The sequence below is a fragment of the Diorhabda sublineata genome, chromosome 2, assembly GCF_026230105.1.
Source record: "Diorhabda sublineata isolate icDioSubl1.1 chromosome 2, icDioSubl1.1, whole genome shotgun sequence".
Classification (NCBI taxonomy): domain Eukaryota; kingdom Metazoa; phylum Arthropoda; class Insecta; order Coleoptera; family Chrysomelidae; genus Diorhabda; species Diorhabda sublineata.
In genome coordinates, this window is record NC_079475.1 from 7,385,337 (window position 1) to 7,413,165 (window position 27,829).

General features: G+C 34.0%; 1 protein-coding gene across 1 annotated transcript; it reads right to left on the reverse strand.

Moving 5' to 3' along the window:
- Nucleotides 1-847: 847 nt before the first annotated feature.
- On the reverse strand, nucleotides 848-27,829 carry LOC130453208 (zinc finger protein 578-like). Its single transcript, XM_056792832.1, has 6 exons — nucleotides 27,695-27,829; nucleotides 23,515-23,943; nucleotides 20,248-20,711; nucleotides 9,514-9,701; nucleotides 3,574-3,741; nucleotides 848-1,606 (listed from the first exon to the last, which is right to left on the reverse strand). Exons 1-6 carry the CDS (start codon nucleotides 27,827-27,829, stop codon nucleotides 1,389-1,391), a joined length of 1,602 nt encoding a protein of 533 aa, XP_056648810.1. The 3' UTR covers nucleotides 848-1,388.

Here is a 27,829-nt window from a genome sequence, read left to right on the forward strand (position 1 = left end):
ATGTTGTTTTGTAAAAAGTTGTCTTCAACAAATGTTTTCGTTTTATCTTAAGATCGGCATCAAAACGTATCAGAAACTGGCCAGTTTCTAACTAACTAACAATATAAGTAACTTTTGGAAGGTTACTTTTTTATCAAACTTACATCCCCAAAGGGGTGTATACATTTTGTTCGTATTTTTATTAATGTTTCATTTTGTGTTCTTGGTCGGGTAGGTAAGTTTATGTCATCGTTAAATAGTCACAATATGAGAAGAGAACATTTGGTCGCAGGCACTTGTTGGGGTGGATAAGTCCCCATAATCCATCTCTACACCTTCTCGCTTATTTCCCGCCACAACTTCCTGTCTTTTCCTGAGAAATATTCTTCTCTGGTTATATCATCTTGAACCTCTATTAAGCATTTTGTCCTAGACACTTAACTCGTCGAGTTTCGATTTTTTTACAACATCCTAGTCGCCGAGCTCGTCAGTTTGTTATTTTTCAATATCGGTTCGTATTCTATATTATTATCTTTCTTTCTGTTCTTATCAATTTTTCTTTATCATTTCTTGTTAGTGTCACTGCTTTAGCTGTACATATCATTACTGGTTTAGTAATGTTATGTTATCTTTATTAGTTTCTTGTTAGTATCTTCATCTCAGTACTCTATTATTGATACTTAAGCTTTTTCACTCCCATAATTTCATACTTGTCAACTTTCACCTATCCAACTTTACATTGCTTGCTATCTCATTATTTTTGCATTTTAACTATCTCGCTCAACATTGTCATATTTTCATTTAGATATTAGTAAGCTGATGCTTGTTTCGCTCGAAGTAAACTAGATTAATTTTCGCAATTTTGCATCTACACTTTGTTGTTTTAGTACTGTCAATAGGCAGTTTCTTTTGATTGAGTCAAAGGCTCACGGAAAATCGATGAAGAGCTTTGCTATATATATTTGGTGATCGATTTCTCTTTTCATCATTAGTTTTAATATATGTATTGCGTCTGTTGTCGAACTACTCTATGTGAAGCCGTATTGATATTCCCCAAATATTTTTCAAGTGCTACTGATGTATATAACATCAAATTTGAAGTTAAGGTTTCCACAAGTTCAAGAAAACAAAGCAAGAGAGGTGGAAAAAACAGAAATACCAAAGATAGATGTAGGATTTGAAGACACTTTCAAATAACTGAGAATACGATATAAGGGAGCGGAAATAAAGGATAGAGAAATGAAGAAGATAGTCCAGCTCATTTGGATGCTCGGTCACTAGGACAACAAGGACAAAACAAGGCTGATTCACAATTTTTTTATAAATAAAAACGTAAAGGTAATTTAATAATAAATACGACATACTGTATATATAATCTTTGAAATTATTTGAATGTTGATTGCTAATGATCATGATGAGTGTTCATTTTGTGTTTTCTTTTCGGTATATTGATTTTTCAAAAGACACTTTTTGTAATGTGTTCTCATGTTGCTACTTTGCGAAAAAGCCAGACCACATTTTTCACAAGTATACGGCTTGAGACCCGTATGGAAATTCATGTGAGTTTTGAGGTGATGCTTTTTGGTGAAACTTTTTGGGCACAAGCTACATGTGTATGGCTTAATACCTGAAAATAAACATACAACGTATTTCGAATAGAATACGCCTAAATAGGTTAATTTTGAAATAGACGTGCCTCAATTATCCATTGAAACCCGCTCTTTTTTATTTTTAACGAAAAACAAATTGTCAAACAACAAAATTCTAGATTCAAACAGAAACTAAGCATACAATATGGCTGAAATCGGTGAGAATCTTCATGCGCAAATATATCTTCAGATTGGGGTCGGAAACTTTTCAAACAAATCTTGTTTCTATCGTTTAGAAAAACAAAAATCTAAAAAACTGCGCTCATAGCTTGAAGACTCGACTGTAGGTCTTTCTGATCGTTCCAAGGGCGTCGCCAGGTGGAGGCAGTTAAGCCTCCTATAAGACAACTCGGAAAAGTGCCTGCCAACTGCACACGGCTACTTCCAGAATTTCTTTCATTCTCGGGATTATGTTGGTAACCAAATACTCGGCTTTGATGAAGCCCGTTGTCAACGTACTCCAATCTGTAGCTTTGGACGTGGTCAAAGCCTCGGAACACGTTAAAAGGATTTTACTTTTAATTAAAAAGGAAGATGCTGTTGTTGCAGAGAAAGTCCGACTGGAGGAGGAAATTACATCAATGCCGCGTATTACGGGAAAACAACGTCATAGAAGCAATCATCCAGCAGAAAGCCTTTAAGAATACTGGAAAAGGTCTTTAGTAATATCATACTTGGATTCAATTATCACCTCTCTTGAGATACGTTTGCCATCATTCGCATTATCTAAGTTACAACTGGCGCAGATGCAAAAGATGGCAACTGAAAATCTGAATCTATTGCCCAGTTTTATGTTTTACCGAACTTTGACAGCAATTGTGGCACGATAGACTTAATCTAACAAATCTAACAGTTGTTGATGTCTTAAAAGAAACAAATTCTATCTTTTTCGAAAGGAGAAAAGCATTAAAAATTTTGATCGCTTTACCATGAACGACCTGTACAGTAGTGCAATCTTTTAGCAGCCTCAGAAGACTAAAAACATAACTAAGAAGCACCATGGTCTGGCCTTTATGAGTGTATAATAAATAAATTACAATCATCATCGAAGCAAAGACTTCCAAAGTGTAACGCTTCATGCTCTCGACTATACCAGGCGTCCATATTTTTTATTCTCCACAATATTGCCCCATTGCCCCCCTTCAGCAATAAGCTAGCGACGCCCTTGGATGGTTCTATGAAAGATCGAAATTTCTCTCGTATTATTTGGTTGAATTCTAAGAACTTAAGCTCCTTCCTACGTGGTCGATAGAAGCGACAAAATTTCAAGCCAATGATGAGCATAATAGAATCCTAAGTGGGCGATAAGATCGAAGTTTCGGCAGCGTTTATTTTGTATCTTGCTGTTGTTGCTCAGAAAGTGCAGTTACTACCACTGGTATTACTGTCATGTTGGACTTTTGATATGCATTACTATAATGTAAAGATTATTATTATTAATAATTATTTTGAGACACTTCTTTACAAAATGATCCTGTCGTTGTAATTAATAGAGAAATCTTCCAAAATATGAATCTCCGCAAATGTCTCTGTTCAAGTTTATGATACAAAAATGTTTTACGTGTTTAGGTATGTTAACATTAAACATTTCTTTCTAAATAAGCAAAGTAAATATGGATTTATCTCTAAACCCATCAGTTTCCGCTTCTTTTCTTTGATCATCAATCAATATTTCAAAAATTATTGACGTTCATGTGGGCTCGTATCGACCGCAACGCTAATCCACGTAGGACAAAATAATTTACAAGATTCTCGTGAATCGAGCGTTTTTCTAATGTCGCTTCTATCACACTAAGCGCTAAGCTTGAAGATGTTCTTATTTCCCACAGTTATACGATTGAAATTTTTTAACCTTTGGTCAATTTAAGAAGCAAATATTCCTCAACTATTTTGTAAAGACCCTAATGGCCATCTGTATTTATTTTAATTATTTCATATAACTCACCGGTATGGAGTCTGGCATGTAGACTCATGTTGGATCTATCTGCGAAAGTTTTACCACATTCTGGACAAGAATACGGTCTTTCTCCAGTATGTACTCTTTGGTGTTGCTTCAGTAACATTTTTCTTGAAAAACTTTTTCCACAAGCTGAACATTCATGAGGTTTTAGACCTGAAACAATATAAATAATACTAATCTCTTTTCCATTTTAAATCGATATCAAAATTTCAAAATCAAACTGCTCGCATTGAAAGCAAGAAACCGGATTATTTTGCATAAAATTGGACCTAGCGTACAAAAAGCTACCAACATACGAGCAGCTACCACCCCCAAAAACGCATAGTACTGACAAGATCGGTACTAATGGCTAATAATATTCGATATACATCTTTTAGAGGTCACTGAATCCGAATATGAAGTCCGCGAAAAATCAATATTTCTTGGTGAAAATTTACTAACATATTTTTCAACTATTTTGTACAGTATCAAGAGCTGTCCGACATTTTCATGGTATTATGACTTTGCACATTGAGATGAAAAAGATGAGTAAAAAAGTTTTTAATTATCTATCACTACTTTTACCATCTGAACATACATAGTTTAAGGAAATTTTGCAGAAATTTTCAGCCCTTAATATCTATTAGAGAAAAAGCTGTCGATTTTTCAATTTCTGTGTAGTATGCAGTAATAGAAACAAGAAAATAAGTTAACCCAATCTTGGGGGATAATTGATAATTGAAAGTTTTTTGTGTATGTGCACTTACCAAATAGTAATATGAAAATTTTTTTAAATCGTTAAAATTGCACCCTAGTGACCAGCGGACAGAAATGCCACGTCTATTAATAAATTATTAAATAATAAGAAACAAAGTTGACTTGAATAGCCTTACTAATTTAGAAGACGTTCTTTTCGAAGACGCGATGGAGATAGTCAGCAAACTCATATCTATGTTATACGACCAAAAAATAAAGCCCAAGCAATCCAATTAGATGTTAATTCTTCAAGATACAATTTAGCTATATTCAAATATGTCCTTCTCTTTCCATTATCCCTTAAAGGATAAAGTGACACTATTTTTATTTGATTCAGCAGTTGTTTCCATGCTTGCCTATCCTGTGCAATCTTTTTGGCATGATGCAGTCTCATATTTATTGAGGGTTTTGGTTTGGTCTACCCATCTAGTTGGAGATCTGCCTCTTGGGCGTTTGCCTGTTACTTTCCCTTCTATGATTAATCGTTCCATTGTTCCTGATCTTTTAGCTATATGATCAGGTACTGCAGATACATGCGTAAAATTCTGGTTAGCAGCCTTGTACGTGGACCAATACCCACATTTTGAAAGCCTCTATATCTTTATCTGCTTTATTTCCATGTTTCCGCTGCGTACGTTGCAATGGGGAAGATAAGAACATCAACTAGGCGGAGTTTTGTTGTTTTCGTGATAGTTTTGTCTTCCCATATTTCATTAAACTTGGTAGTCGCTGATTTTGCCATAGTCAGACGGCGTAGTTCATTTACCATTTCGTAGTCTGAATTTCTGATGTTTGTGAAGAATTGTTGTCTTGTCTATCAACTATCATAATTTTCGTTTCGATCTATCTATTTTTAAACCATATTTTTCGCCGATAATAGACAGTTTGGTCATAATTTCTGTTATTGCTGGTATGGTTAATGATTAAATCGATTCTAACTTTCGGTTAAGGTTGTGCACTAGTTGATCCAGGTGTTTTGGCGTTCCCGTTTTCTTCAATATGGTCCAAAGATAGCTTCAGTTAACATTCAAATATGTAAGTACTCACAAATTACTACTATCCAAGCCTGCCTTGCAAAAACACGTTTTGCGATAGTTCAAATATAACTAGTAAAGACTTGAAAGTATATGGATGGTTAGTTGATTATGATGGAAATATTTATCCAGATGAGTACGATGGATATTTAGCAATGGAGTATTTGCAAAGTATTTGTTATTCTACTGATGTATGGACCTTGCGTGAAAGCTGATTTGAAATGTCATGATTTATGTAATGAAATATATCCAATAAATGATTATGAAGCAGTTTATATAAATTATGTAGCAATTTTTTAATTAACCTTGTTTATTTTACAAGAAGCATAGGTAATGAGAAAAATATTTGGACCTCTCCAATTGGCCGATAAATGTTTCGGTATTTCCATCTGCTTTGTACATTATATTGATATTTTTATGAAAAACTCTTGCGTTTTATTATTTATTATTTGATAATTTATTGATAGACGTGGTATTTCTGTCCGTTGTTCACTAAGCTCCAAAAAACTATCCCTCGAAGTTGAATGAGTAAATTCTTTTTAAAATTCGATTTTGACAAGGCTTCCCCAAATTTAATTAGAAACAAACTTCATATTCGGGTACAGCGACCTCGAAAACATGAAGTTTTACCACTTTTAGGCATTAGTACGAATCTGGTCACTTTTTCGTGTTTCTAATCATTTTTTTGGGGATTTGCCGCTCGCCTATATCAAGTAAAGGCGCCAAAGGTTAACGACTGTCAGCTATTTAGACGGAAGTCTACTATTTCGAATGCGATGTCTACCGTGTCTGTAGACAAACCAGTGTAGCCGTTTCCTTACTTTACATAGGTGCTTTTATTTGTTTTTTCGTAAAAATAATCGACGTAAAAATATAACAAAGGATTGTAGTGAAATTTCATATGAAACTTGGAAAAACTGCAACTAAAACTTATAATTTAATGAAACAAGTATGTTTCTGAGAGGTTTTCATCGTTTTCGAGGTGTTAATGTTAAGTATTTGTGCGATGAAGAATGTGTGCGGCAAATTTCATCACGTGAAAAATGTGTTCAAAACTTGTGCCCAAAATCCTCACTTTTGAACAACAAGAAACTCAAAAACAAAAATATTTGTATTGACACTTTGAATTCGATTGAAAACGATTCAAACTTATTAGAAAAGGTAACAAATTAAATCTGTATCAAAAGTAACAAGATTTGAGTCTGTTGAAGCTTTGAAGCTGTGAAAGAAAAGACTGCCTGTTCTGGAGCAATGAAAGAATCGCGTGAAGCGAATATCACCAGTCTTGTCATTTGATAGCCACACCTCGTACATTGAAGAGCTTGTCACAGATAATAATACCTTAAAGTTGGTCAATATTCGAGCGTTAAATGTCACCACGACAACGCCGGATTACCCACAGCTTTGATAACTCACTAAAAATTGACTGAAGGTGTTTGAGAAATTTTAATGCATCCACCGTATAGCCCCGATATCGCATCGTTTGACTATTGTTTGTGTCGATCTTTGCAAAACTTTTTTGATAGATAAATTAGATAGATTAAAGATCATGTCTTTAAATTTATAATCACTAAACCACATTTATATCGGTGAAATTATGAAAATGCTCAAGAAATGTGGAAAAGTTAATGATGGCAACTGATGTGGAAAGTATGATTATTTAATTTAGAATATTTCTGAACTGGTAAACTAGATAATCATTAACTTCCCACGGTCGAATCATTAACTTTAAAAAATAATAAATAATGTCATTAACGATATCAGCTTCAGAATATAATGATGTCATATGTTTTTTTGTGAAACACAGAGAAATAATGAATTTCACGCTCAGGAAATACAGGTGACCAATTTCAGCATTCTAGCATATAGTCAGGCTAACGATTTATATATTAAATTGATATAGAAACTACGGGGTACGAACAGAAATTACGATTAATTAATTTTTTTAAGCAACATCGCGTATGTACGCTAAACGCAGGTTACAAATTGGACTAAGTGTGCCTTCACATTGGCGACGCTCAAGCGATGCCGCTTTTGCGATGTCATCACGTTCATGACACGTTCTCCTGTTCAAATTGGTTAAACGTCGTTTTAGTTATTTTTTAGCTTTCGAACCAAAAGGACGTAATGAATTTAGTATCCAAACGATTATTACTTATAGAAAGTACATTTTATTTATTTATTATTATTCATTACTAAGGTGAGAGTTATGCATTTTATTAAAACTAGAACGTATAGAACGTAGGTCGCACTTCGACAAAAAACCGAACAAGATCGAAGCTCGACCGGCGCGATACAAATACTAAACTAAAATGTAATCTGAAATAGATGTAAAGAGAACAGAAAAGTAAATACTAAGTGATCAGTATCCATACATAATCAGAAAGAAATAATGTTAGATTTCCTTAAATAAATAATAATTCTATTTAGATAAACTTCAAAGCTGAAAATGTTTAATGTTGATGCTTCGACATTTGACGCTTAATATATTTCAGAAGGTACTCTAGATTAAGTCGTATCACGTGACTGAATTTAAACCTCGAATACAGCGTCAGCATAAAATTGCATCTTATATTTTATCGTTAATTTTCGAGTTTCGGAGTATTCGAGTTTCAGCTTTCTTCCTCCCTTCCTTCAATTTTTTCTACTCTTTCAGGTCATTTGCATTCTATTGTTTTTACGTTTCCTACCTTGTACGTATGTAGATATAGGGGTATCATATACACTGCGACCCAAAGGATCTATTTTGGCCCCGTTTTTGATGGGATACTGGGAAACCCAGTGTTTACAGCTGATCCATCAATCCCACTCCTTTTAAAAAGTCTAGAATGTGGGATGTCTGCCAAAGATCTTCGTCTTCTATTTCATACACTTCAAGGTGTAGTGTTCTGGAATCCATTGTAGGGTAGCTCTATTTTTTTCCCTAGTTCCTTTAATTAATATTGGCTGCTCTCTGGATTGAACTGAACACATTTTTCAATTGCATGAATTTCTGCTTGAAAATGCTTTCCGAGTGTTTGGTTCTGGGTCTGTACACTCCTATTCCAGTTCTGTCTACTACTTCATATCCATTTAACGGCATTTTTGTTCATTTCTTGAATGGTGTTATGATCCAACATCTACAACTTAGTATTGAGGTAAATCTCAAAGTTAAACTTTTCCTTATGAATGAACTTGTTCATTATTTAGGGACGGTTTTTCTTTGGTTTTTCCGTCTCTGACATTCTAAGTGATGTGCAATTTTTAGAATCACTTCTAGTGCAGCTGATTTCGTGGCCGCGGTTGCATATATGCAAGACAGTCTTTGTACATTCGAGATATTTTTCCTCGTGGTGTTCAAATTAGTTCTAGTACCCCATGCCACTACCCCATATATGATGATTTGTCTCACAATTGCCGTGTACATCGACAGCAGGATTTTTGGGCTACAACTTCAATTTCTCCCTGCGAATTTTCTGCACACCATCAAGGCTTTTGAGGATTAAGTGATTTTCTCCTTTTCGATCATGTTTCGATCTAAATATATTCATCTCAATAAGCTTTAACTATTTTTAATTTTCTTCATTGCTTCTTCTATTTCTTCTTCCGTGATGTCCCCTGTCATCGTATAATTTCCTATTATCTTTCACTTCCTTCTTCTCTTGTTATACTTTCGTTTCTGTGAATGATTTTTACTTCTCTAGTTGTCTCAAATAGAAAAAGAAACTCACATAAGCTCACAAAATGTCTATTACGGAACTATAGTAATTACAAGTAATAAAATTGATATAGAAGTGAAAATAAGTTAGTTACACACCAGGTTAGTTAATAAACTTGATTCTAATAGACGACATTCGTAAAAACAAATTGAGCTAACGATTTGCTTCTGCATTATTAAAACACTAGAAATCTGTCCATATCCGTTTTACAAACCAGATTTAATACCACGTGAGTTCTGATTCATCCCGAAAAAGAAAAATGTGCTAAAAAAAGTTCTACAACTCTCCTAACATCGAGAAATAATTCATTCAGATATGGTTCCGGTCGTGAATTCAATATTAGGATAAGAAGATTCGTCTTAGATTGATTTGTTTTCAATGAAATAATTCACTAAATTTTATAATCACACCTCGTATATATTCGATTAAAAAAATATAACAATAGCTTAATATTTTACCTGTGTGTATTCTAGTGTGCATGTTGTAGGCTACTCTCTGATTAAATCTCTTGGGACAATGTGAACAGGCGTATTCTTTCTTATCTCTATGAATCTTCAGATGACTTGAAAGGTAGCCTTTATCGTTAAATATCTTTCCGCATTCAGGGCATTTAGCAGCGAATTCCTTCGTGCCATCGTGAACTGATCTGAAAATAAAATAAATAATAATGAAACCGTTCGTTTAGGGCTCATTAGTCCTGCTTGTAGAGTCAGTTATTGAATAATACGAGGATGTATTGATATCTAGTTAGCCTAGAGCAGTTCCATGCATAAACAAAATATTGCGTTACCATAGCAACAAACAATAACTTATTAGAAGTGTAAGTGTGAAATTTGACGTCAAAAAAGTGAATCGGGGAGGCCAGTTTCTGTTTCAGTCCCCAATAATATCGATGCAGTTCATGACATAACCGTCGAATTGGGCTAAAACGGATATTTGAAGCACTGAATATTTCATACGAACGCGTTCATCATATAGTTCACTTCAATTTGGACATGAGAAAAATTGCTGCAAAATGGATACACCAATGTTTTAATGTTGACCAAAAGCGTGAAAGGGTAGAAACATCGCGTTCGATCTGTGCTCGATTTGAAAACGATGTAGACTTCTTAAACCGAATTGTTACTATGGATGAGACTTGGGTACATTTCTACGATCCAGAAACAAAGCAACAATTGTTGGAATGGCGACACTCTGTTTCTCCAAGACTAAGAAGTTTTATGTCCAAAAATCTGCTGGAAAAGTTCTTGCTTCAGTTTTTTGAGATTGCCTTGGAGTAATCATCATTGATTTTTTGGATAAGTGTAGAACAATAACTGGAGATTACTATTCGACATTACTTACCACTCTACGGGAAAAAATTAAAGAGAAAAGACGCGGAAAACTATCCAAAAGTGTTTTGTTTTTGCAGGATGCTCCTGCACACAGATCTCATGTTGCTATACAAAAAATTCATGATTTAGGGTTTGAATTACTAGAACACCCCCCTTATTCACCAGATTTGGCTCCGTCCGACTATCATCTCTTTTTTCAACTGAAAAAAGTTTAAAAGGTCGTAAATTTTCTTCCAACGTGGAGGTCTGGTTTGCAGAGCAAGAACAAACATTTTTTTGAAAGGTTTAGAGACATTGCAGGTTCGCTGTAATAAATGTATCGAATTAAGAGGAGAATATGTTGAGTAATAAAATATTTTGAGATTGGTTCTATAGTAGGCTAAGGATTTTTCAATATATCCTCGTAAGTATTATTAGAAGTAATATATCATGATCGTGCGGACTAAGATAAGCCCTTTTCAACTAGTTTAAACCCACTAAAATAACGTCCAAAGACACTGGAACAAATTTTAAATGAAATTATGGAATGGATGGTCTGATTCAGCAGTATTTGCAGGTCTTTCGTTGTTTGTGCGATAATCACAGCCATTAAGCCATCTGCAGGTTGTAGTCAGGCTCTTACAATACCCAAATGGATCAGGATTTAGACTTTGATCAGTTTTCTCTGAGGTATCGTCGACAACTATTTTTCATTTATCTTTACTGATAGTATGAAGTGTATTAAAAAATATGTATGACTTTATACAAAAACAGATGCTTATGGAAATATAATATCAATAATACATGTAGGTTTATATGATTTTTTAGTAACAATTTTCACACCTGTATAACGAAGCGGTAAGTGCGTGCCTAAATAATATTTATAGTACTTAATATAAGAATGTCTCCTTACTCTGTTACGTTTCAAAAAACACGGATATTGTCGGATTCGATGCTTAAATTCCATTATGTGAGAATAAATGTTTGGCTAGCCATTAACACTACGAATTTAGTTAAATATTAAAACTACCGTTGCGTTTTTCTTGGAAATTTACCTTTATCGTTTCATCACCTTTCCAAATTGAACACGTTAAATCTTTAATCTAATATAGATCAACTAAATCTTACTCAACAGGTGTATTTGTTTAACAATGTGTAGTCGAAAATATGTTAATTTGAATAAATAAAATTAAGAGAAAGTGTGTGGATGTGGAAATTGTTGTATATTTAATTATTTTGCAATCATAATAGCACTGATAGACATGTTGTTTTCCCAGGATTCTTTAACCATAAGGAAACATATGAGTTGGTTAAATTATGTATCAGCTGATGCAATTGCCTTTTATGTTTGAATGTCTGAGTTAAAAATAGAGATACTCATCAATAAATTTGATAAATACACTCTTTATGAATCCACTCAAACACCTCAATTATGTACTTTCCATATTCTCATTTTCTAACATACAATAACTATACCACAGAAGTTTGAAAGAAGAATCGTATTATTAGGAATTCTTGGCCTGACCGTGAATAGCGTAAGCTCGCAAAAATTTTTTTTAGGCAACGCCATCTGAAAGTTGTTCTTTCTGTATTCATATAGATACAGAAAGCTACGTTTTGAGTGTTCCATGTAATGAAAGTGACAGTTCCGTATTGCAAAACAATTTCGGGACGCTCTGGAATAGACAACTTGAATTTTCTTTCTTTCTAAAACGTGACCTAGCCACTTCAATGTTGACAGTTGACAGATTCACTTCGATGATTTTGCATAACCTTAAATTTTTAATTTTCTGAAATTATTTGCTTCATTCGAAGTTTTATTTAAATTAATGAATAACAATGAATGATGATGAAAAAGAAAACATCAGCGATGAAGAAAGCAATGCGGCCGTTCTCAATTCGTTGCCGGATAAATCTCGTGCAAGGTACGATAAACAGTACGAGCTCTTTATGAAGTGGTGTCACCAGAAAAAGGCGAAAAACCCAACGGAAAACATAGTGTTCGCTTATTTTTCAGAAAAATTTAAAATGTGGAAAAGTTCTACATTCTCAATGATTAAAAGTACTCTCGCAATATAACAAGATGTTCGCATCAATAGATATCCAAAACTCATCAATTAAACTGAGAAAAGAAAATAAATAATAGAGAAATATACATTTTATTTATTGAACAATATAATGTACTTAATGATATTTGCAATGTCAATATTAATTTATTAACTATTTGGAAAAAGTAATGTTGTGTCAGTGAAATTGAAAAAGCTTTGGATCTGAGATACTACTTTGTTGGACTCGTCTGTTGCTCGGCTCGCTTCGCTCGTCTCGCAATTTTCAGATTCTTCCAACAAAGTAGCACTTTTAGTCCTTGGCATACAAATAACTAATGCACGTGCCCGTCAGTAAACAAGCTTTACACAAAGTTTCAACTTGCTGCTTCGATCCATTTCATTATAATTGAGCTCAAAAGACTCAGACTCAGTCAAGTTATTTTGAAAACTCTCTCAAATTTTTTATTAAAGAACGATTAACACTCAACACAATTAAAAAGTGATCTAAATTCTTACGCTGGGGGTGAGAATAATTAGAAGATGACACACAGGAGGTTTTGTGATGATGACTACTTCACAAAACATTAAATTAGTAGAAAAAATTAATTTAAAAGACCGGTGCTTAAAAATAAAAGTAATTGCAGTACATACCGGCATATCCAAAAAAAGTTTTCTGAGGATCCTTCATGAGCATTTAAATATGACAAAAATTAGTGGGTGCAATTCTAAGCACAGTGCAAAAGCAGCGTAGAGTAGAATGTTGTGAGCGATTTTTAGAGCTTCGCCACGAGGACAAAGAGAAAGTATTTCGATGAATTCTAACAGATGATGAAACTATGATCCTCCATGTAAAGATTTCATTGAAGAGCCGTACTAAAAAAGCAAAACAAAGGTCATGAAAATCACAAAATAGTGATGGCTACAATATTTTGAGACTGCGAAGATATCCTTTTGATTGACAGTGAATGTAACATATGTTGTAGAATTTTTGTGGATCAGGTGAAGTAAATAATAAACTCGTGAAAACTGAATATTTTAATTAAAACTCGTAACTCTATCGTTTACAAGAAAAGCAAATAACGGACTGACTCTAGTAAAAATACGATACACTTTTCAGACCTCTTTAAACAAAAACAGAGCGTTAGCAAAACATACACATAAACGAAAAACTAAACCAGTAGATATAAAAATGGTCAACAAATGTATCGATTACAAAAAACTCGTATTTTAGCCTAAAAATGCCGACACGGCTAGTCAGTGATGCTTTTAAACACTTCAATAACATATTCATCTGACTTACTAAGGCAGTTTATTATCAAAAAAAGGCGCAGCAAAATCAGCCGAGGTGTGCGTTTGCTTCCTAACAATGTTGCTCCAGTTCACACTTATTCACTTTCCAAGGCTATTGTACACAAATGTGGTTTCACACATATTGAACATCTAACATATAGCCCTGATCTGGCCATTTTTTGCAAAGCCGAAGGCAGATATTTTGTCTCTAAAGATGTATCATATTTTTATAGTTGCAAAGAAGCTTCAGTCAGACGTTCTGAAAACTGTGTGGAAATGAAGGTAGAAAAATAATCAGCTTTTTTCTTTATGACTTTTCTTTCTATGTTAGGCTAATAATTCATGGACTGCACTACGTTCAATCTATTATAAAAAAATTTGATTTTATTTGGGTACGAAACAAATAATTTGCGAAACTTTTGCGAGAATCTCGAGCGAGACTTTTTTTGACGAGACGAGAAGATAATTTTGTATAGGGACACAAAAGAATACATACTATAAATATACGTAAAAATAGAAGCACAAAGTTTCTGTAAAACAATAAAATGAAAAAAAATAATAAATCATATAATGTGAAACGCAGTTTGATTTTAGTAGCGTACTAGGTATAGAAGAAATCATCTTTAACCTACAGGTTCTCATTCAGAGATGCAGACATATAAATTAAGACGTACATCGATTTCTCCAAGGCTTTCGGTAACGTCAAATACGAAAAACTTATCGAGGTTCTCATAAACATTGACGGACAACGTATCCGTATTAACGATACGTACTGAAGTCAAAATGAAGGAAAAAAAGTAGGTAATTTTCTCAGTAGATAAAGTACTGCCAAGAGAGAAGTGTATCGGGACTGCAATCTGACACCTCTCTTATTCAACATTTACTTCGAAGATATATTTAGAAAATTACTGGCAGATGGAATCAAAATCAATGGAAAAGCAATCAGCAACATTAGATATCCAGGAGACACATAAAATATACACAAAAATCAACATTATTCAGTAGGTCTAACAAAAAAAGGTTAAGACATCAAGACCTAGTAGAAACGTACAGATACCTCGGAACCACAGTAAACGCGAAATGGTACCAGGCATGGTACCACAAAGACTGTTTAGGTGCTACATATTTTTTGCTAAGTTGCAGAGGTTGGGACAACTGAAGCTACTTAAAAAAAAAGAAATCTTTCGAAATGTGGATGTGGATATATCAGAACACATCACCAACGTGCATATTGTGCAAATAATGGGAAAGAGAAGGAAGTTGTATTTATAGTAGAAAAAAACGGAAACGAAAGTGTTTTGGTCACATACTAAAACATGACAAATACCGTCATTGCAGCTGATTGTCCAAGGCAAAGTGAATAGTGAGAGAGGATCAGGGACAAGACGCAGTAAACAAGATAAGAATACCCTTGACAATAGTCAACGTTGGTAACGGATGATGCAATGAAATAATAATAAAACTAAGACTGAAAAATCATAATCATCTTGTTTACATCCATAAATTTAAAGATTCTACGTTCAAATTAAAAAATAATTTCCTTTCAATGGAACATATGATTGCCTATAATCATATCTCTAATTATGCTAGATGTTCATATTTAAGCGATGATTTTAATGAATTCATTACAATCCAAATATATATTGATAAATAAAAATTGATTCAAATATTTGTGATAATTGTATCTTCAAGAAGTTTCCGTTCTCCGCCAATGTCTTCAACGGTAGGTTTTATTTCATAAAATTCCATTATCTTAATTATTGTTATTAATGTTAAATATTTTATCCAAATTAAATAAATCTGTATGTATGTAAGGAATTTTTTGGTGAGGAAGAGGTTAAATCAATCTTTATTTGTACAAGTATTTCATTGACCAATTCTTGAAGAAATAAAACCACGTGCAACTTAAGAACCTAATTAAATGAGGCATGAAAATCCAGTAGACAGTAAATTAAGATGTATACTGTCTAAAAGTTGAGGAAGAGTTTTAGATATATTGTGTCTGAGATCTAGTAGTTTCAAGGCTAGCTCAGTCCAGTAGAAGCCGTATGAACAATTGCCTAGCCAATAAAATTTATCATCAGAATTGTAATTCGAGTATTAAAAGTTTTTAAATAAAAATTGGTCTAGTTACAAAAAAAATGATTAACTGTTATTACATTCTGTTTATAAAGTTACAATTAATCAAGATGTTAATGATTAATTTCTTGTTGATTGCCATGATCTGATTTTATTCTGATATGATTTAAAGCCATATTATAATAGGAAAATACCAAAGTTATTATAGTTATTAATTAGAAGAACACCTACCGGCATCTGTTATTAATTGTAATATACCGAGTGGACTAATAAACGGAATCTCCGGCTGCAAATCGGTAAATGAATCATTTAATTTCTCCGGAATTATGATTGGGGAATTGTATTACTTTTTCAATTCTATATTTTCAATTACGCCTTTCAGGAGTAAGCCGAAACTTCTGAAAATAGTTTCCACGTGTTTCTCGGGGCGTTTTATGTAATTTTTTCCCCTGTAGCTTAAATATAATCCATTCCTGAGATATACCCGCGTCAGTTCCTATAATTACTGGTACACTTAGTGTTCATCTAAATGAATTTGCTTTTTAGTACACTGCAGCGATCTTGCAAAACCAAACGCTGCCGAAAAAGATTAAAACGAAGCATGTTCGTGCTTAAAGACAGTTGTGTCTGTGTCATGAGAACACGTGCTCGTCGAGTAGACGCGTTTTCAGAATGAATAATCGACACAAGTTCACGTTTCACGTGTTTTTGTTATGTTTGAAACGGGCTCTGTTGCCGACGCCCCATGTTCTGGATCTGTAAGAACTAACGAGAATATGGAAACAGTGGTACTGGCATTAGTTGAGCAATCGAACCAATCTGCTGTAAGGCTATCGGAAGCTTCTAATATCAGCTGGTTATTTACGACGAATGTTAAAACGCATCCACCTTCGATTTCACCTTCCGCGTCTCCTCAAAGCATTTCAAGAAGACTATTTCGATCGCAGATTGCAATATTGATACCTCTGATGCAGTCAGGATGATCTGCCGTTCCAGCATTCCATTTTGTTGTCGGAAGAAGCAATCTTTAAGTTCAAACGTACGGTCAATCGGCATAACTGCGTGTACTGGAACTATCAGAATCCTCAAGTCATCATTGAAGACGAATTAAACCTGCCTGGTGTATGCGTGTGTAGGCAGGAATCCATATGGGAGGTTTCATGGATGTGTACTTTTGTGAAGGTCACGTGACGGACCAAAGTTATCTGGAAATGCTCGAAGATTTACGTGGCTAAATGGACAACGATACAAAAGACGAGGATTCGCTGAGTAAACCTCACGTTCATGTGATCTGAAACTCTGTGAGGCCTTCTCAAGGACTGCGTTTTTGCAAGCGGACTACGTACCCTTCATGACCTGCAATTGGAACTCTACGTGGACAGCTCGACATGCTTCGCTGGAATTGCCTTTCCGTAAATGCATTGATTAAGATGGACATCAGTTTGAACATTTACAGTAATCCTTTTTCAAATCCATTTTGTAATTTCTTTTAATAAATTCATTTTGAAGTTGCATGCCGACTTATGTCGACCTCTGTATCAGTTCCTCATAGAATTCTGTAGCGTTTTGTACATTAAAAAAAATGACAAAAACTTATTTACCTATCTCAACTATGTTAATTAAATAAAATATCAATCTCAAAATTGATTTATTTGGAACGAACCAAGATATTGATCTACACTTTCTAGTCATACTAATGCGGCGTTTAAAAGCAGATTGAAATTCGTTTTATTCTCCTGATATACAGAGAGAAATTATTGGTTTTATTTGCTTCCTAAGTATTCTACGATATTAAAATTTCTTGTGATACATCCTGTATTCTTGCTACATCACGGTATGTCTACTGTTTAATCAGTTTTCATTATTATCGACAGATAGTACAGGATAAAAAAGTTGTTTCATACAATTTTATTATATCTTCAACTAGATAAAAGATATGAAACTGCGATTTATTGCCTGAATGGCGATTGATGTAGATCTCTCGTAAATTAATCGATACGAGTACAAATTTTTTTGTCAGATACATCAAGCATTAAAACGAAACCAATTATCCGATGTAAAATTAAATATATAAAAATCTACGAATATAATTTGAAGGAGAATTAGATTATTTTGTACGCTTTTTCATTAGATGATGTAAAAATGCTCGGAGATATTAGAAAAATGTAAAAAAGAATGTCATGGTCGATTAAACGATACCCGACTGTCGTACTAGAAGAGCTGCTACTTAAGTTTTGAGATATGGCAACTCTGATGTGAATATTTGAAATCTGGCTGGTTCAAGTTCATGGATCGTCAATCATGGATCTATGCATATGAACTGAGCAACAATCGACTATCTTTCGAAACGAGCCAAATCCAACGAAAAATCAGGAAAACTAATCGCAGAAGACGAATCAGTATCCACCACGACAATGCGAGCTTTTATACGTCAGTTCAAACAAAAACATCGGATGGGCGGGTCATCCGCTGTGTAGTCTTTGTTTGGCACTCAATTATTTCTTCTTATTCTCGAAGATAAAAAATAAATTACGATGTGAACGTTTTTCTATATCTGAAGAAACGGTTGATGCGTTCAAATCATATGTTCTGAAGGTACCTCAATAGGAATGGGAAAAATGCTCCAATAATTGGTTCAAACGCATGCAAAAGTGTATTAATTTTAATGGAGAATATTTTAATTTAATAACCATAAAGCCGTATCCAATTATAAATATTTGTTTTTATTTGTCTATTTGAAATCTCCAAGGAGCAATCTCAAATATAAATGCCCTATTTTGATAATAAAATAAACGAATTTGGGATGAAATTAAACTTCAAAATGCATTTTAATATTCAAATAATCACAAGGTTGTTGTGGAATGACAAATGCAAAATTTTTGTCTTTAGTTCATACTGCTTAATATCTTTGTCGATAGTGGAATAATTGAATGTATTGGCTTGATTGTTCCTGTAGAAAAATTGATGAGTCTGCAAGAAGAGCAGCTTTGGGCTAAAAAAACAGCTCAGCAGTACGATTTGCATGGAACAGTTATCTGGCCTGGTGTAAATAGAAAAATATATAGAAGGTCTTTTTGGTGAACTTGTTTTCTTAGCATATTTACAAGAAAAATCGAAAATATGAAGCTCATAACTTTGTGCAACAAATTTTCAAAGATCAAGTCAAGCGCCCTTGTTAAAAATGTTGTTAATTTAGTAAATATAGCCGGCCCTGTCCAGCTACTATGGAATTTTAAAAATTCAGTGAATTCGCGCGAAGCTTTTCGAGCTGCTTCTTTCACATTTTTTATAAACTCGTTTGATGTTTATTTGTTTATAATTTTTTAGTAGCAGGCAGTTTATTTACAGTATTTCTCCTAAATAATTTATTATTATTTCTTCTGTTTCTTTTTGTTTTAGAACTTTGTAGAAATTTATTCAGGTATATAAATGTTTTGTGTAAACGCAGTTAGTTAGTTTCAAACAAATAGTCGTAATGAAAAGAACGAATTAGTAAAATAATCGTAGAAATTATTTAAATGATATTTAGAAATAAATTATTATAAGTTAAGTGTATTGTATAGTGTGTAAATAAATTAAGAACGTTAGAGACAGTGTTTATTAATTCATCCCACGAATAGAAAGAGTGTGAATAAATACGAAAAACGTTACAGTATATACAGGATTAATTCATTGGAAAGTAAAATGTACATATCCTGGCAGAAACACACTGAAAATTCATCCTACCTTATCCTCACCTCCGAACTATATTTTTACCTCGAAATTTTACTCAGTATACTTAGAATAAAGTGGGAGATGCCCCGACCAGCTGAGTTCTTGTTCTGATCTCAATCACATCTTCTTCAAATGCATCAATGCCATTCATAAAACAGACAGTTAATTACAGTAACTCGTTAAACAAAACTAGTCCCTACCTTTAAACCTCATACACCTTTTTAGCATAGATAACCCACATACTTCAAATCTGTTGTGAACTTTATCAGGAATATTAAAATTAATATTTATGTTGAATCAATGGAAAATTCTGCTGCTGATGGACTTAATTCCAAGCCATTGCCTTTCACATTCACACCCACGGTTATGTTGAAACTAGTTTCGGATTATTTGGGGCTTATCGGCTTGTAGAACTGTGTAATTTATTAGTAGAAGATATGGAAATAATAAATAAATGATTGAAATCTGAGTACGTAATGTTGAGTTGAGTAAAACTAATTGTTTACCTTTTTACAACAAATTTTAGACCCATTCAACCTCAACATAACAAACCTCAGTTTGAAGAATCACTTGATATAACGCAAATTCACTTGTTTATTTTCGATTTGTTATATCAAACTTGGAGTGTATAATAAAAACCAAACGATTAGAACTAACTACATCATAGGTTTTATATAACTTCAACAAAGTAGTTCGAATTTTTTTCACTTATACCTTGCTAAAAATGAGCATTAAAAAAAATACTTACCGATGATATTTATAGTTTCTTAGTTGACTAAAGCACTTCCCACATTGTTCGCATTTGAAAGGTTTCCGTTTATCACTGTTCGATTCGTCAAACTTTGCTTCATCTTCTCTATCACTAATTGTTTTGTATCCATAGCTTTTCATAGATCCGTTCGAATTGTCTTTAAAATCTTCACTTGAAGAACTACGACGAGATGAATTTTGATTCGACGTATGTGTTTCTCGAACCGATAAATCTGGTAAGATGAGTTTATCATTTTTTCTATCTATATCAACATTCAACCCATTTTCTACCTTTGGTGCTTGATGTGTATTTAAAAATACTGCATCCAAAGTAGAAATAGACTCTAAGGAGCACGTTTCTTCTTTTTTTAACAAATTTTGTTTATACCTTACTCTCGCGGGGAATCGGTAATTGTTGTTAGAATCATTTTCGTACGAATGATGATGAGGATCTGTAGAAATCTGTAACAAAAAGGTTGGTACAGATGCTTGGTATTATACAGATTAGTATATTACTGAAAATAAGTATATAATTCAATAGTTTAATTCTATGAGATTGAGACAAACTTGTAATAGCTCTCTCGGACTTTACACACTTATCAATATGGACGTACAAGTGAAGCTGATATTGCAATTTTCTTATTATAACTGCGTTTTGGGGAACTCGGAAATCTCCACCGAATGTGAATGATTTGAATCTTTAATCCCAAAATAGATCTCTTAATTTCTAGACGAAATATACATTTAAGCGAAGCAAAGTGAAGTAAGCCTAGTAGTATTTGAACTCAATCTCATTTCGAGACCTTTGAATCTATTTCTGTCGATTCTAAAAAATAAGTCTAGGTTTGAACCACGGTTACTGCTCTGTTCACACCATTATGATGAATTCTATTTATTTATTTTAAATTTAATTTTGAAATAGTCTCCTTTTTACCGATAAGCTTGTTTCTGAAATGGTCTAATTCCTTTGACCAGTTTGAAAAATACGTTTTCTCGAGATATACATAGTAGGTTTCCATGGTGGTGATTGACTCGAATTTATGAACGTGTTCAACGTTAAATTCAATAAATTCAAACTCAGGAACAACGTAGCCGTCAAACAGGCTATAGAAGCCGTCGAAATGAAGCTGCTCGACAGACTGAAAAGTACAGCTTGTTACTGAGATATAAGAAATCTTCGAAGAAGAAATGTCACAGAAACGCGATAAACGGAAGAAACGTGCGAAGTTGGGTGATGAGATGGGATCTTCGGCGGAAGACTACGAAGAAGAAGACGAGAAGGAGGAGCAAGAAGTAGAGAAGGAAAAAGAAGAAGATTAGCAGGAAGATACTTTTGAGGAATTGTGTCGCGATTTTTCGGAAAATTTTTACGTTGAGTTTGAAATTTTCGGTCTTATTTTTCTAAACGTTTCGAGTTTTTATTTGAAGTATGTTAATTTTCTCAATAAAGATTGTTAAGAAATCATATTTTTCCATTAATTTTATGCATTTTTCCTAATTTTCCACAAAATTTCATCGAATTAGTGATTTCATTATCAACACATCAGCAGTAGAGCAAATTATTTATTATACCCAATTCCATCAGTTTCATGCCTTTTCCACAAATTACAAGGAAAAATTAAATTATATCGTCATAATTTCATTTGCCACAAGTCAATCAATTTCATTAGTTTTTCTATAAATTTCCACCAAATTCCATCAAAACGACTAAGAAATAACAATTTTTCTCCCGCAGTTTCGATGTAAATTACGGCGCGCAGTTCAAAGACGCTCCACACTTTTTCCCGACGGCAAATCTGGAGAATTAGCATTTCGTAACCCAATTAGACCAGCTTAGCATTGGTGGTAACGTTATCATAATGGGAGGGCCCTTTTTTCGCCAAATGGGGCCGTTTGCTTTTTAATTAGGTATCGAAACGGCCCCTATAATATCCCGTTCAGCCCTTCTCCAGGTATTCGTTGTAGATCACATCTTGTATATCCCAAAAAAAATGGTGACAATTTCTTTTCCTGCCGATACTACTATCTCTTTCTTTGGAACAATTCCACCGAGCGAAATCCACTCTTCTTTGGTCTCGTACTAGTTGACTCATATTTCATTGACTAATTACACCTGACCTGTTTCACATAATGCTCTGAAGTTGTCTCGCTTTTATTGACCAGGGCACCCATCGCGCCAACAGCTTTCTGATAACCAAAATCTCATGCAGGATATGACTCATGCAAACCATCATCTCAGTTATGTCGCACAAGAGATCCTGTATTTTCGTTAAGTTATTTGAAATTCGAAGAAAAAAGATAAGATGAGGAGCTAGGAAGTAAAGGCCTTGAATCTACTTCGCTAACACTTTGAGCTATTGTGTATCCCAGGCTGTTCAACAGTCAGGTAGCAAAGTGAAATACCTGTCTGACTCCATATCCTGCGTTGGTTAGATTAATAAGCAGATGATCGTCGACTTCTATTTACAATATTAATGGCGATAGGCAGCCGCCTTGTGGGCGTCCGTTTCCTGGTTTTGCAATTATTACCTTGATTGGTATTGAAAATGCGAATATCCGAGGTTGTTATCATCCTCGGCTCGAATTCTCGCTTTACGGATGGAATGGAATGTCTTAGCTTGTTAGAGAAGGCAGATTCAATATCTATAAGGACAGTGAACTTACCATTTAGGTATGCAAATTAATTTCTATGGAGAGGGAACTTTTTTTAAGCAGATCCGTTCTGATGTAGGAATCAATAATTTTTTCCATTCAAAGGAAAGAAGACTAATATGACGATAGACTTTAGCTTCTGATTTAGGGTTAAAGTTCTAAAGTTTCTTCAGGCTTCAGGGATGTAAGTCCATGTGAAGCTAGGATCTTTATGAGGAATGTTAATTTCAACTATTCATTACCTGAATTTGAAATGCTTTGGGACTAATTGCAATTTCGTAAAAAAAATCTATTAATCGCCGAGGAATTGCGAGTTAATCGAGGAAATCGTAGAATCGTTTTTGATTGGCTTTTTTTATATAAAACTAAATGTTTTTTCAATTTTGGAATAAAGTGATTGTTTGTCACTCTCGAAATATAGAGAGGGATTATTTTTTGCGAATAACCTTGGTCGGTATGTGGAAAAAATCTAATAAAACAAATGGGAAATGCAAGGTAACTTTTATGTCATATGTTAAGGTTTTGGATAGAATGTCACTTGACTGAGTAACATCTTAGTTTCAGTTAATGTCTTTCATGTGTTATTCATTCCCTATAAAATAGAATTACTCACCATGTAATCCGGTTGTTCCAGTATAGCTTCTCTAGGATCTCCATAAATAGTTTCGATTCTCGGTTTCCACGGACTGGGTAAAACACAACTCATTTTTTGTCGCTTCCTCAACTCCTCAATTTTCTTTATGGGAATCAACTCAGGCAATGTTTTATTTTTTTTGTAATTTTCAATTCCAGATTTAATAAAGGTATGCGTATCCACCTTATATAGGGTTTCCTGTTTTTCTTCCGTCTTTGGTGGTATCGGAAAACTTTTGTCCAACTTTATTTTCAAAAATTTCATGAGACTTACAAATTCTTCCATTGAATTTGAATATACCATAGTTGAACCGGTATAAATATAGTCTAAAATTAGTGCCATTATATTACTCGACGAATCAGGAAATATAACTACTGCAGGATTAATTCCATCTTCTTTTAAAAGATCCTGTAAGGAAATAAAAAGTTACTGAACAAGAAAGGAAGCAAATCAATTGTGTGGTAAATGCATGCGTCCCAATTTCCTATAGTACTGATACACCACAATTAAAAACTGGGACGATAAAGAGCAACTCTCGATCAACTCATGTAAAACAACACTAGTCCCATTTACAAGAACAGACCTTCCAGGATAAAACAATTATTCACTTCATCTAGAAAAGGTAATCTCAAAAGCCACGGCGACTATATGAACTTGTCGCAAGCTTTTCGGTAAGACATGGGGACTTAAGCCTAATATGGTATACTGGGTATACTAAATAGTCATTTAACGCATTTCGAAAACAGAACAAACAACATCCCTGAAAAAGCTGAACAAGAATCAAGGGCTGATCTATCTGGGTATTATAGGGGCAATGACCACCTGCAGCACCCTGGATTTAGAGACATTGCCAAACCTGCCTTCTCTCCACAATATAATAAAAAGAGAAGCATTTAGCATCGCCCACAGACTGAACTAGACAGAAAAAATTTAAGCCAGGAAATTTGATAGTTCACCTAAAAATTCTAGAATTAATAGAGGTAGAAAGCAGTGACTAACCAATGGAATAAACGCATAGGATGGTGGATAAAGATATCCTATTCGAAATGGTAACTAACGCCATTCATGGGTCAAGGCAAGATTTTTTTCAAGCTCGTAATTAATCTATTTGGTACACAAATGCAGTATCCAACGCAAGGAGTTGGATACTGCGCCGGACCCAACAAAACATCAGTTTGAGGCACGCGGACCACGCTCAAAGGTACATCAGCTACTGTACCAAGAACTGGAAAGGAAAAAGAATCATTGAATCATTACCAAAGGAAGAAGCTCGTCTTAACGCGTTGAGGAAATAAAAAACTAGCAGTTCTGATACTAAGGAAAGAAAGAGCACAGAGAGATCATTACAATGTCTTAGAGTAATGAGTAATTCAACAAATGGATTTACCTCTCTAACGCAAAACAGGACAAAAAGAGACCCTGGACCTAGACTCCAGCTAGCATGGATATTTCCTCACAACGGAGGGTTCAGGATGTATTTGAATTATAAAACGACATCGTATTATATGTTAACATGTTCTTGGTATTATAACTTGCTGCTAAGATTTCATACTCAAACAAAACCATTCGCGATTGGTTTTTGGCTTCTATTGTATCTTGTAAAGTAAAATTCCTGAATACTTCTGCAATATCTTTACAAAATAGTTCAACATCGACGTCTTTTTTTTTATAATGGTCTTCAATATATTTTTAGAGTTTTTATATCTAATTATAAACGTTCATATGCCCCAAGCTTTTCCTTCTCTTTTATTTTAGGGAATTTTGTTTTCCTACACATAGAAAGACGGAGATAGTCGCAATGTGTATTTGTATGGCACTAATATAACAGAAGAAGATAACAAACACTTTCATAGATAATTGAAGAAATTCAAGACTCGATAATCCAATAAAATGATGTATTCCTTTACAGCATGTATCATGTTTTGTAAGGGAAGAATTGACTTGAGTTTGTGGGTGTTTACATGGCCTAGTTGCGATCACGAAGCAAAGGGATGTTGGAAGAATGCAAATATTGCTTGAATAGTAAGTTATGATATATTATGAGGTCTTTTTATCGTGCCGACAACCTTGAGCAACGTATCAATCTCAAATTTCTCGTTTAATTGAATAAAACTCTGACTGAGTGCTATAAATTGTTGCAAGAAGCCTATGGAGACAATTTTCTATCTAGTGCGCGTGTTTTTGAATTTTGTAAGCGCTTTAGTGAGGGCCGAGAGAGCAAATCAAGGCAATGTTGATCATTTTTTTCGACGGTAAAATGATGACTGAGTACTGCGAGTACGAGTTCGTAAAAAACGGATTATGGAAAAACAATCCGTGGATTTTGCACCAGGACAACGCACTATCTGTGAAGCAGTTTTTGGCCAGCAAGCGCACTCCAGTGCTCGAGCACCCGCCGTACTTACCAGATTTGGTACCGTGCGATCAAAGATAAAATCTGCTTTGAAAGGGATCCAGTTTGAGTCGATGGAAGCGGTAAAGCAAAAAACTGCTTTCGTTACGAATAGATTAACACAAAAGCAACGCGTGCAAATTGTTGATATTTTTTATCAAAATTATGTTGTTTCGATTTATCTTATTGTGTCCATTTTATGGTGTGCATGATCGTTTATTGTTTTAACTATATCAAATTTAGAAACGTCCTAAAAAGCATGCAACAACGTTTTCACGAGAAATGGTTAGGTGAACATAAATTAGGCAATTACATTGTTTAATTACATTGTTTAAAAAAAGAGAACAACACACAAGATTCCTTCAACTATTGACGACATTTATAATCTCATACATAGCCTAAAAACAGGTAATTCATTGTTGTATAATTTATTTATTCTTACTTGAAGGATTATAAAAAGTAACAAGACTGAAGACGACACAATCTTTTATCATTTTTACTCTTACCGTCCTTTTTGCTTCTTCAAGTAAAACTACGAAACTAACCTACAATAATTATTCTGTAGACTACCCTCAATAGTACGTTTAATAATTATATTATAGAGCAAATTACACCTAATTCGTGACTAACGTATCAAAGTATTGGTAATAATTAAATAATTAATCATCCATCTTTTAATTCGCATATATAGTAATTGTGGCCTTACTTAATTCTATGGTAAAATGAGAAGACAGACACGATATTCATTAATTTATCAATTTCATAAATAAAAATTCATATTATTATCTACAGCGTTCTATCTGCTGTTTGAATTACAATATCTAGAATTTCTAATGTATTCTTGGGTGGTTAAACTGGTTTTGAATCTTCTAACAACCGTATCTTCGAGTATAATAATTTTTAGTATTACGAGGGTAACATTTGAATCAATCTTCCTCAAAGTACAGCCTTGGGCTAGCAACGCGCCTACGTCAACGTTAAATAATAATAGCACAAAGACAGGATACGAGGTTTGTCTGATAATTATCCGACCTAACAAAAAAACTTAATGGTTGGAGTTCCGAAAACGGGAACCATCCGATTGGCACACACTAGATGATTGGACCTGAAAGGACTGCTAAAGGTACTCTATTTTGGTATAAGGAAATTGAAAAGAGATTGCAAAAAGCATATAAAGAATATGACGGTGCTGGATGAAGGAGTTTTGTGTCATAAGACATCTAAATATAGGCAGTAGCTGTAAACAAACTTATATTGCTTAGGTTAGGTTAGGTTAGATTAGATTAGCTTAAGTTAGGTTATATTAGGTTAGGTTAGGTTAGGTTAGGAAAAACTTCATACCTCACCTACTAAGCCTTCATGTGTGCTTTTTTCAAAACTCAATTATTTTTTTATTATGGTTCAATTGTACCTATTACGAATAATTAATTTTTTATGATAAAAAGGACACCACCATTTTTCGTGGACCTTCCCTTGCGAGACTCCAAAAATTCTTACAATCATCTAGTGATTCTAGTGTGTGATGTGGAGAAAGATATTTACACTTTTCAAGAAACGAATTGCCACATCTGTTAGAAGACATACCCTTAGCCATTCGTCGTGACATGATAGTTGCCAGGCACATTATTTTTTAGATCAAACATACCCTGATAGGTGGATAGGATGCGGAAGTTCATTTATTTGGCCACCCAAATCTCCAGGCCTAACGTCCTTAGATTTTTATTTGTGGACTCGAATAGAAAATGTTGTGATTGAAGGAATACTTACTCGAAAAACAGGACTAACCATCGATAGAATGACTTTGTGAGCCATCAATCGGCGACCTTGACAACTCAAAATAACATCACAGGTACTCTCGTTTTTTAGTAATTTTAAAGTGCCTTCTCGTATAACACTTTCCAT

What these genes read in the sequence shown, in the direction of transcription:
- LOC130453208 (XM_056792832.1), bottom strand. Translation starts at nt 27,829, where the DNA reads ATGGAAAGTGTTATACGAGAAGGCACTTTAAAATTACTAAAAAACGAG. An exon ending in TGGAACAACCGGATTACATG is followed by an intron (nt 20,712 to 23,514) that starts GTGAGTAATTCT and finishes TTTTTGTTACAG; the next exon opens with ATTTCTACAGATCCTCATCA. An exon ending in AGAAACTATAAATATCATCG is followed by an intron (nt 9,702 to 20,247) that starts GTAAGTATTTTT and finishes TTTTATTTTCAG; the next exon opens with ATCAGTTCACGATGGCACGA.